The following is a 12,512-nucleotide window of genomic DNA, read 5'->3' as shown; positions in this document are numbered from 1 at the left end:
GGACTCAAATTATTTTACATAAACATTATAAAGTCTTGAGAGACATACCCATCGTGTTACCACCAAGTAGGAGTTTCCAGAACATTATTGAACTCGAAGAGTGTGGAAAACCAATGATGATCACTATGTATTGCCATTTGAAGGTTTACAAGGAAGAAATTGGAAAGCCAATCAAATATTTACTTGAGATGGGGCATATAGGGCTTAGTTTAAGCCCTTTTGCATTTCTGTAGTACTGGTCTTGAAGAAAGATGGAATAATGAGAATGTGCATTGACTACTGAGCTTATTTCAAGCCCTTTTGAATAAAGAAAGATGGATGTCATATTCTAGTCAGAGCAACAGTAAGAGAAGGGGACATGGCCTCCTGTGTGTCATGTTGAGAGGCTACCAAATGAATTGGGTGGTTGGTAAAATAATCAATTTAGTGTAGTAGTTTATGAATAAAACACGGGAGCTGGTTTGTATTATATGGGCTCATGATAAGCATCAGCAGTTGATGTGGACAATGACAAACTTTGGCTTGGTCACCTAGCAATGTACGATCACTAGTTGGAGTGGATTTGGCAGTAGTTGGAGAAGGAGATGCTTGGGCATTAGAAGCAACATCGGTTACGTTTTGGAAGGGGAGAACAAACGGGTGGAGGAGGAGGTAAATAGGGGGTATCATAGAGAGGGAGCATATACAAAGATGACATTGGAGATTAATAAGTTTAATAGACACAGGCGAGCTTTAGTCCAGTTGCGAGAAGTAGGGATTGTGAGATGTCAACCTCACCAATCCAACAACCTTGACGCCTTGCCTATTGGAGGCTCTTGGGTTTTTATCCATGCGATCAGATTCGAGAGTTGTAATATAATCGTGAGGTAACAAGAGTGGGAACATCTCAAAGGGTACGACAACTTTGACCAAGTCGGAGGACCCTATCTTACATGAAGGCATATACTTGCCAAAAACGGAGAAATGAATAAGAAGCACCTATGAGTATGATGCAAATGCAACTGTGGTGACGGGAGTAAGGTGAGCTGACGGATGAACGTCAAGTGAAGTTATATATATTGTTAGTCGAGACTAGAGGGTACTTTGTAATGCGAGGAGGGGGTAGCTGTGAATCACTACGAATTGATACATTTATAAGCGCTCCTAGGTGACCGCTCGAATTGAATCCCTGTTGTATGCTCTGCAGCGAAAGTAAGGGTGACCTCTACAGTTCAGTTCAGTGAATCATTTATTGTGCTTTGGAACTGGTAGTGTCTTTAGTAGTTCTCATATTGGAATAAAGGAAAAATTTGTGAGTCATGCAATATTGTTTTTGTCTGTCGCCATGTTAAATTTTCCCTTGAATATTATGCACTGTGATCATGTAAGTGGCATATATGTCATTAAATGCTGTCTCCCAAACATAATGATTTAGCAAGAGCTTGCTAAAGCATATAAATTCAGTTAGTCACTACACATATAGGTTGAGTTTCCAACCTGGACATTAGTGAGTTATTACAATGGAATAATGAGAATGTGCATTGACTACTGAGCTTAGTTCAAGCCCTTTTACATCTTTTGTTGTGCTGGTCAAGAAGAAAGATGGAATAATGAGAATGTACATTGAATACTGAGCCCCGAATAAGGACACTATAAAGAATCATCATCCAACACCACACATTGATGAATTGTGTGGTGAATTACATGGAGCTAGCTTATTCTCCGAAATTGACTTGCATTTAGGACACCACTAGATCAAGTTCTGGGATGAAGATGGACACAAGACAACATTCTGGTGTCACTATGGGCACTATGAGTTCTTTGCAATGTCCTCTGGTTTAACAAATGCTTCAACAACTTTTCAATAATGTATGAACCTTGTATTTATTCAGCAACTAAGGAAATTTGTTTTGGTCTTTTTGGATTACATCTTGGTTTATAGCAAATCTTGGGAAAATCAACAGAAACATTTAGATGAGGTGTTGGAAATCTTAAGAGAAGCAATCCTTTTATGCTAAAGGTTCCAAGTGTGAATTTGGATTACAAGAAATCTTATTTCTAGGCTTTAAGATCAACAAGCACGGAGTAAATGTTGATGATGATTATATCAATGCCATTCAAGAATGGCCTAGGGCCCAGCAACTTGACACAATTGAGGGGATTTGTTGGACATCAGCTCAGAAAGCTTTCGATAAACTTAACAAGGTAATGAGTTCATGCTCCACCTTAGTGTTTCCAGATTTTTCATCTCTTTTGCTTTAGAATGTGATGCAGTTGGATAGGAAATACGGGCTGTTTTGATGCATTAGTTTGCAACAGATTTGTGGTAAAAACTGATCATAGTAGCCTAAAGTATTTCTTTAATCAGAGAGAATTGAATGATAGACAACAAAAGTGGATCACCAAGGTCTAGGCTTATGATTTTCATATTGAGCATGTGAAATGAAACAACAATGTAGTGGTGGATGCATTATATTCAGTAAGTGAAATGAAACCTCATATGCATTATCTTTTTGATACAATCTCTGATTAGAAATCATTGATTACAGCTGATGTGTAAAAAAATCATTTGTTAGTGAAATCTTGGAGGGCAAGGTATAGGATGACAAGTTCAAAACAATGAATGAGTTGATTTTCTGCAATCTGGGAGTTTATCTTATGCTTGAATCTAAAATGAAAGAAAAATAGATCTCGAAGGCATGCCATGACACTCCATTGGTTGGCCATGAAAGATTTTACAAAACATATAAATGAATATGATAGCATTTCTTATGGAAATGATTAAAGAAGGATGCGATGCAACATATAAGAGAAGGTTACTGCAGCCTCTACCTATTCCCAACCAAAAATGGTAAAGGATATCTATGGATTGTATATTGGTTCGCAAAAGGCCCAAGGCAAGGATTGTTTGTATGTGTTGGTGGATAGACTCACCTAGCACATACATGTCTATGCTATATCATTAGATTTTAGGTGCCTCAAGTGGCTTGATCATTTCTTTAGGGAGGTCTTTGTTAAATCCTGATAACTTGATCTTATTAATGTTCTGATCTTTGAGATTAGATAGATCTAAAATGCATGTAAGTTCCTTTATATATGGCCTTATGATAAATACATCTCCCTAGAACAGATCGGCGATTTGCTAGGTATATTTATATGCCTTGTATTTGACTATTGTAGTTAATTAATAATTAACTATTAGTTAATGGACAAAGGCTGCCGATTTGTAGAGGAGTATGTTGCCGATTTGTAGAGGAGTACGTTGTTTCATGGAGGGCCCACCTAGAAGGGGTTGTGTCTTCTGAAAAGACAAGACCCTTGGTTAATGTATAAAGTAGGAGCAAGATTGTGGATAGAGGACACACAACACAATCTGAAGTCTGCTCTTCTAGCAATCTGCTCCTTGGCGATTTAGTGCAGAAATTAAAATATAATTTCCAGAATTTATTGCAGACTTCCCGAACAAGTAATATTCAGCCCATAATTGAAGTAGATCGATTTGCAGCAAGGTATTAATATTCCATCAGTATTATATCTTCAGAATTTGCACAAAACTTACAGTCTTAAAGCTACATTGGGTACCGAAAACAATTGTGAGTGACAAAGACAATAAATTTCTCAGGCTGCTTTGGCAAGAGTTATTTTGCTTGACAAGAAACGGAGTTGACACCCAGTATCTATTGTTATCATCTGCAAACTGATGGACAAACAAAGATAGTCAACAAAAGGGTTGAAAGTTATCTATGGAGCTACGTAACAGGGCATCAAACATCTTGGGTCAAATGGCTACATCTTGGGGAATTCAACTTATCATATGTCAATTGGGATGGTCCCCTTTAATGCATTGTATAACTATGATGCAACTTCCTTTGTGGATCTAATTCTCTCTGATAGTAGAGAACCTATTGCTCTGGTTTTGATTCAATAAAGAAAGGATATTCTAGAATTGAAGTCAACAAGTGATGTATGTAGATAGACATTGAATAGAAAGAGCATTTGAAGGTAGTCATTTCTTGTTTCTGAGGTTATAGCCTTTCAGACAATCATCTATGAAGGGAAGAGGAAAAGAAGAGCTTAAACCACGTTTTTATGGTTGTTACTAGGTAATTAAAAAGTGTACAGGTTGATTATGAGTTAGAATTATTGCCAACAACAGAATTCCCATTACTTTCCATGTTTCATGCTTAATGACAGCTCTCACAAAACAGATTATTCTATCCAAGGAGCTCTCTCCAGTGTACTATGAAGGAAAATTGACCCTTCAATGTGAATATTTTCTAGATGTAAGGGAGAAAAGGCTACATAGTAAAGCTATTCCAGAGTACTTAATCAAGTGGAAGGGTCTACCACTAGAAGAAGCAACCTGGGGAGGAATTGTTAAATACCCTAGCCTAAAATTGCTTGAGGTCAAGCAATTAGGGGATGAGAGGACTCTAATGAACTCGTGAAGTTGAGGCCACTTGGCCTTAATGTTAGTGCTAGCTGCCAACTGTGAAGTTTTGTTTCCTTCCAGAAAAAATCAGAGAGAGATCAGATTGAGGCCATCTATGTAGTCTTATCTTCTGTAGGAAGAAAGAGTCAGATTTTGGTCTTGAATCTTCTAGTAAAAACCACCACCTTTGTCTTTTAGTGACAACAGTCTCCTAGGAAATTTAGCTTTGTTTCGTCTCTCCTAGGAAACTGTATCAGGATTCTCTTTGGAGTCGGTTCTCTTGTTTGTCTTTAGCAACTAGCTGCCCTAGAGTTTTTTATGAAGGCAGCTCCCCAAACTGGCCTTAGCTTAAATTGCAGCCTCTGTTTTGTTTTTGGGTCATGCTGAATAATTTTTATGCTGTTATGCAAGTCATTTTGAAGAGACAAAACCCCCATGAATCACCTCTGCTCTGCTGTTGTGCGAACGCTATTTTGGGTCTGCAATATCTGTAGCTTGAAATCTGCTGTTATAGGTTTCTATGTTCTGTGAGCAAATTGCACTCTTAAAAGACTCCGTGCCAGCTTTCTATGAATAAATCGGAATTCCAGAGTCTGCAGTCTCCATTTAATCTGTGTAAGCACGATAAAATGTTTGAATGGTCTAAATAAACTTGGAGCTTAGTTCCTTTTCATGAATATTTTGAATTTAATAGTTTGAGAAAATTCAAAAAACAGAAGATTCAGATTGTACAAACCTCGAGATCTTTAAACTCGTATGCATACATGGCTTTTTCCAGACTTTGATGAAGCATATTATAACATCAGTCTACCATGTGCATATGTGTATGCGAACACCCCTCTTATGAAGCATATTATAACATCAATCTATTATTTAAATATGTGTGTGTGTTCCAATAGTTCTTTGTTTTTCTATTTCAATCAGATGATATGCTAGTTTCCAAAGAGACGAGTTTCTCTTTTTTATTGCAAGGCCATTAGTTCCATTGTTTTGTCAAATCCTGACCTTCACACGAAGTGGACAAAAACAACTTTCTTGTGGAATGCAATGTAGTTCTCGTGCAGAACAGATGAAGCGAATTGCAATTGTGATTTTGTCCAATTTTTTTGGAGGAGTTTAGTGCAATGTAGTTAGGTCTCTTGAAGAACAGATGAAGTGAATTGCAATTGTGATGTTGTCCAAATTTAATTATTTTTCGTGCTTTAAATTAATTGTGAAAGCAAGTGTTACACACACATAGATACACATGGATTTTATACACACACATACAGGTAGAAGAGTCCTGTTGGAAGCATCATCAACCTAGTTTTTTCTAGACGTTGGTTCTTTTGTCATGTTTTGCATTTTGCTTTTCTGTCTACATAACTGTGATCTTGTAAGCCCCAGTAGGCAGAGTTTTCTTTGTTAGAGTATTATGGTGCAATGTTTAGGATTTTTCTGTTGTTTTGACATATTCAAACTGCACGTAAATGTTAAAAAAAATGCAAATAGCAGGGATTACATGTTTTGATATTTCTAAAATGAGTATTCCATTTCAAAGCAGTCACTGAAGTGAATACCCTAGGAAGATGTGCTAGCACTTTTGTTTCTGGTACTAACATCCCTTAGAGGTGATTTTGTTCTTTGTGATTACCCTCACTTTCTGATTATTATAAAGTTACAAACATTTTTAAGATAATGGTTATGGAGGAAATGATTATTTATGGAATGATTTGTGCTAGACATGGTTGGTTCTTGAAAAAATACGGAATCTAAGTGAAGTTTATAATGTCTGAAAAGTTATATATGTGCGCACCCAACAATTCCTACTTGGAAATAGGTAACATAATGTCACTGTTGATGTGCAGTTATCGTGATGAAGATGGGGAACCAATTATGGATCCAGACATGCAATCAGATAGAGAACTCACTCCGGAGCCAGCAGACGAGGAGGATTGGCAACAAGAGCAATCCCCATCTCCTGCCTTTGATTCTGGTGAAGAAGATAGTCCCAAACCTAAACCAAGAAAAAGGCTTATAAAGAAGAGTGTGCAGGAAAGCTCTGATGAGGCAGAGCAATCACGGAAGAGGAAAAGCAAAGATGGAGTAAGTAGTGACTCTAAGAAAAAAAGGAAATCGAAGGATGATGGTGACGGAAGAGAAAAGAAAGCAAAATCCAAGTCTGGATCTGCAAATAAATTCAAGAGACTTGCAAAATCTGGAGGAAAGGGTGAGAGCTCTAGGAGTGACAGAGGTGATACAGAAATGAAAGAAATGTGGGACACAATTGCTGGAGCTGATTCAGAAGTAAGTTTCCTTTGTCTTCTCTTTGTTTCCTGCTTACAAAAGATCAGTTTTAAGATGACTTTGATGTTTAGATTACTTAATTATAGAAGTGCCAGTGCCTTACTGTTGATTAGCAATACTCGTACATTTTAGGATGACCAAGAGGGCCAAAGGACCAGAGATGACGATGCCTTTATTGATGATACTGGGGCTGATCCACTTGATCGTTTTCGTAGTGATGATGAAGGATCGATTGGTGATGCTCCACAGGTATGATTCTGAATAAACAATTTAACATCATGAAAATCTTGTATGCAAGAAAACATGATTTATTTAAGAAATATAGATGTATATATCTATATAAAATAAATTATTATTAATTTCAATAAATTGTTTTTGGCCTTCTAGTGTTTCAGACTGTAGTTTTCAATCATATTGTTGATGAAATGGACTTATAGAACTTCTGACAAACAGATTTCCTGAAAGTCTTGAACTGTGTGTGTATGTTAACTTTGGATTATTATTGAAACGAAGCTATTCTCTGTGCTGTCCTAGTTTATCTTGTAGGCCCTGATTAATGGAAAAATTTATAATAAATTTTGGAATTATTACTCTGTTAGTTATTTGATATTTGGGAGATTTTGAGGAGACTTTTTCTGTGCTATCAGAGCCTTTCAAACTGCCAAAGTGTGATTGCTTTATGAGAGAAGAGGAAGGGAGCAACCATTAGGATAGAGAGGAAGAACAACCTCAGGAATGCAGGAAGGACACTAAAGAAACGGTGACCGGCATAAGAGATACTATGTTGGAAATGGTCCAATTATTAAAAGGGTTTGCGCCAGCAGCTGAGCACGGATAGTCCTATAAAAGATAGAGAAGAAGAGATCAGCTCAGATGGTGAGAAAATCTCAGCCAATACAAAGAGCTTTAGAGTCAACTAGTGGAAAAGGAAGCAGCAGTAAGTGTGGAGGAAGAATAGACCGAGTTGGAGGAAGAAATGGTAAGGTTTCATGATGCATACTATGCCTTAAGCCTGGTCAAAGACTACCATGAGATCAAGAAATCAATGGGGCATGGGAGGAGAAAAGGTATAGGGGAGGAAGGACATTCAACACCGATTGGGAAAAATCACCATCCTAAATTTTGATGGATCTGGAAGTTCATCAAATTTGTTTGAATACAATGCTTGAAAAAGAGGCTGTCAGATTCACCACCTTGCATTTTGAGGGGATAACCCATGGATTGACTGTATCACGATGTGATAACGCAAGGGGATGTCTCAATAACTTCTTTGGAAGACTTTAACTAAAGATTGATAGAGAGATTCGATAGAAGGTATGTAGAAATTTACTTCAGAGAACTAGCACAGCTGAAGCAAGAGGGTAAGGGTGAAGACTTTATAGTATAATTTCAAAGTCTTGCAATGATGATTTCAAATGTGACAGAAAGGAGACATTGTTTTGTATATAGAAGGCTTAGCTGAGCCACTCATAGGCTTAGTAAGGGCATTTGATCCAAACACATTGCAATAAGCCATTAAGAGAGCTCTCAATTTGGAGGATTCTGTGACTGAGGACAGATTATAATCCAAGAAAGAACCACCAAGTCAGCCTAAGAGACCTCTTCAATCAAATGTACTATCTCTCATGATGGAGGTGTCCAAGAGCAAACTATGAAGGAAGAAGCTATGTTTCACATGACAGATGTTTGGGGAAGGATAAATACATTACATAGAGGTAGTTTCTGATGAGGACACAAAAAATGATGAGCTTGAACCTGCCAGAAAACCCTATGGTACAATTTTTAGAAGGAAAAATCCACGTGCTTTTTGGAGAACCCAGAAACAGAGCTGTTCAAGCCGAAAAAATGACTGTATTTTTCAAAATAAAAATGAAACTAGAATAACAGCTCCCAGACTCCAAATTGCATTTTTTCACAGCAGAGAACCTTAGTTTTATTTAAAAACATCAATCAAAATATCTTTTGATAATTTCTACAAAATTTCCATGAAAAAATCACAAATTTTATTATAAAAGCTCCGTCGTAAAATCTCACAATTTTTTGCTATTAGAAAAACCAATCAAAGAACCTATGCTTTGATACCAAAATGATGATTGTTTTAAACAAAGGAGACAAATATTCTGTAAAGTTTCTGCAAATTCTTAGGTGAATCAAACTTAGATTATACCTTCTAATACTTGCTGTAGATAAACTTCAATGCTCTGTCTTGAATGAATTTAGAAATATAAATCTGGAAATGTGCTTTACTTCTGCAAGTTGTATTCAGGCAGTATTGACTAAGGAACAGACTTTATTGTTTCTTGTGTCTCCTCAGACTTCAACCACATCCTTATTAAATATATAGATCAAGGGGCATGTCCTTACAAAGGACATGTTCCTTTCAAATTCTCCTTTGAATCATCTTCTTGAAGTCGGCAACTTTTCATGCAAATAAACTAACCAAGGGTGATTAGTAAGTCTTCAAACTAGTATTCCACTATAGGCGTCGATATACTAAGAGGATAATACAATAACTTTTAGACCTATTTAGTGCAAGATCAGATCTGTACTCAGACCAACATGATTGAAAGTTATGGATTTAACACTCCCTCTTAACTTGATAATCATACTGAGAGATATCATATCTAGCAACATCAATATTGATACTCTATATCTATCTGAATCTTCTTAGCATGTGGTATCATTGAACACATGATACAATGTCATATTACTAAACCTGTAACATGACATATTACTAATACTAGTGATAACAATATTGCAAAGAATACAATATTTAGGATAAATCCGGAGAATAATTAAATTCTTCATTTATCCAAGTTGTGACTCATGTGTACTAGTATTCCTATTTCACAACATGATCCCAAGTTTAAGATCTACCAAAACACTGGTTAAACTCTAGAGAATAATAAAATTCTTCCTTTATTCAAATTGTGATTTGAACTCATTTGGATCTTATAGTAGAACTCTACTGTTTAACACATTATCTAAGAGATCGCCATCTCTCATAATGTCGTTCATACAAGTGTTTATTATTTTAGAGATTGTCACCTCTAAAATGATGAATACAAATGGTGGAGCCCATAACAGTCAATAGCCTGACAATAAAATTATTTTATTAATAATTTAAAGAATACAAATGAATTACAATTCAACCATACCAAGTCTTTTCCTGAAGTGATCTATCTTCACTCTAGAGAGAGGTTTGGTGAGAATATCTGCTGTTTGATTTGCAGTGCAAATGTATTCTAATTTTACAATATTCCTGTCTACCATATCTTTTACATAATGGTAAGGAATTTTGATATGCTTGGACCTGTCATGGAAAACTGGATTCATTGAAAGTTTGATGGAACTTTGATTATCACAATGAATAATCGTAGAATTCATGGCTTGACTAAATAAACCCACAAGTAACTTTCTAAGCCAAACTGCTTCCCAAGAGGCCATTGCTGCTTCAATGTATTTGGCTTCTGTGGAACTTTGTGCTACTGAAGACTGTTTTCTGCATATCCAAGATATCATTGCTGATCCTAAATTGAAACAACATCCTGAAGTACTTTTTCTATCCTGAAAACTTCCACCCCAATTTGAGTTAGTGAATCCATGTAAATCCAAGTCAACTTTTTCATATTTGAGCCCAAGATTTAGAGTGCGTTGTATCTCATAATGTGTTTAATTGCAACTAGGTATAAACTGACTTAAGACATTAACAACATAACATATGTATTTACCAGGTACATAAGGGACCCAATCATCTGTTTGTAGAGAGTAGAATCTATGGAAGGTGATTCTGTTGCTGCTTTTTTAAGTTTATGTAGATTAGTCTCCATTGGAGAAGACATAGACTTGCAGTTCCACATTCCAAATCTCTTCAAAATATCTAATGTATACTTCTTTTGCTGTACTTCCAGTCCTACGAAGTAATGAAGGAGTCCCAAGTCTTTCATCTCGAATTCTGTAATTAGATCTTTCTTGCATTGATGATCAGCACTTGTTATTAGTAAATCATCAACATACAATATCAAAATTACCATATCATCTTTATCCCTTTTATAATATAAATTTGGATTGGCTTCATTTTTGGAGAATCCTAAGTCTGTGAGATACTTATCAATTCTTTCATACCAAGCCCTTGGAGCTTGTTTAAGTGCATAGAGAGCTTTCTTGAGCCTGCAAACAAAAACGTTAAGATCATGAGTTTCAAATCCTTCAGGTTGCTCCAAATATACCTCTTCTGTAATCTTTCCATTCAGGAATGTTGTTTTTACATCCATTTGATGTACTATCCATCCTTTCAATGCTGCAATAGCTAGGACTGCTCTTACAAAGGTGTATCTGGCAATAGGAGCAAAGGTTTCTACATAATCAATCCCTTCTTTCTGAGAAAATCCCTTGGCTACAAATCTGACTCTATATTTTTCAATGCTACCGTTAGCAACATGCTTTATTTTAAATATCCACTTGGAAGATACAACAGATTTTCCTTCAGGTCTAGGAACAATTTCCCAAACATCATTCTTTATAATGGATTGGTATTCTTTCGTCATAGCACCCTTCCAAGCTATATGTTTAATATCATCTGAAACATTGGTTGGTTTTGATTTAGACAAATCATTCATGTTTGCTGTATAACTAGAAAATCTTTTGGGTCTTTTGTTTTCTCTAATTTTTCTGAATGGTGCAGCGAAGTCTTGTGCTTCCTCTATTGTTTTAATGGCCCAAAGTGGTCTTTTCTTAGAATTTTGAGTTTCTTCAAGATTGAGATTTTGAATTTCATTTTCAATTTCTTCAATGTTCTCCCTCCAAGACTCAGATTTAGTATTTCTTTCAGAACTAGGTAAGGGAGAGGGTTTTTCGGAACTTAGGGCTCTTTTGAATGCTAAATCTTCTTCAAAAATTACATCCCTACTAAGTTCAATATTTTTTTGACCAGGTATGAAAATCCTATATGCTTTAGATGTTTCACTATACCCTACAAAAATACCTTTCTTTCAAGAGGGTTCTAACTTAGTTCTCTTTTTCTTTTGGAACATGTATATAAAATGGGCACCCAAAAATCTTAAGATGACTTATATTGGGTTTAACCTTAGTAAAGACTTCTTTAGGAGTCTTATTTCTAAGGTAGGGGTGAGGACTTCTATTTTGAATATAAACAACAATACAAGAGGCTTCTGCCTAAAGATAATATTCTATTTTTTGATCAAATATCATAGGTCTTGCAGCTTCTCTAATTGTTGTATTCTTCTTTTTTGCTATCCCGTTTTGTTGCAGGTTATAAGGAATGGTATACTCCCTCTTAATTCCTGTTTCTTTACAAAACCTTTTAAACAAATCTGAGCTGTTTTCCCCCCCATTATCAGTCCTAAGAGTTTTAATTTTATGTCCTAATAAGTATTCAATTAAGGTTTTACATTTTGTAAATCTCTTCAGGATTTCTTCTGATTCTTTGCATTTTAAGAAGTAAATCCAAGTTTTCCTAGAGAAGTCATCTATAAAAAGTATATAGTACCAAAATCTTCCGAGAGAAGGAACAAACATAGGTCCACATAAATCCGAGTGGATTAATCCCAAAACATTGTTAGTTTTTCTAGTGCTATCATGAAATGGACTTTTGGTGTTCTTACCCATAGTGCATCCTTTGCATATGCTTGAGTGATCTTTATTCAATTTAGGTAAACCAGTAACCGTCTTCTCCATAGTTGATAAAGTTTTGAAATTTAGATGTCCTAACCTTCAGTGCCATATTTCATTTATATCTGCAACTTCATGAATTAAGGCTTGAATAGGTCGACTAGGTTCTGAATTTAATTCATAC

General features: G+C 35.9%; 1 protein-coding gene across 2 annotated transcripts in view; it reads left to right on the top strand.

Annotated features, from left to right (window-relative positions):
• The window catches only part of LOC149563015 (protein IWS1 homolog 1-like), a 42,913-nt gene that overhangs the window by 7,294 nt on the left and 23,107 nt on the right, over nucleotides 1-12,512 (top strand). For both annotated transcript variants that reach the window (XM_089826456.1, XM_089826455.1), the window contains exons 3-4: nucleotides 6,259-6,697; nucleotides 6,830-6,946. In XM_089826456.1, the coding sequence (XP_089682582.1) occupies nucleotides 6,259-6,697; nucleotides 6,830-6,946 (556 nt within the window). The remainder of the gene's footprint in view (nucleotides 1-6,258; nucleotides 6,698-6,829; nucleotides 6,947-12,512) is intronic.

This window comes from Cupressus sempervirens, chromosome 4, assembly GCF_028749045.1.
Source record: "Cupressus sempervirens isolate cs-2001-9-10 chromosome 4, ASM2874904v1, whole genome shotgun sequence".
Classification (NCBI taxonomy): domain Eukaryota; kingdom Viridiplantae; phylum Streptophyta; class Pinopsida; order Cupressales; family Cupressaceae; genus Cupressus; species Cupressus sempervirens.
This window is presented reverse-complemented; position numbering and strand designations above follow the sequence as displayed.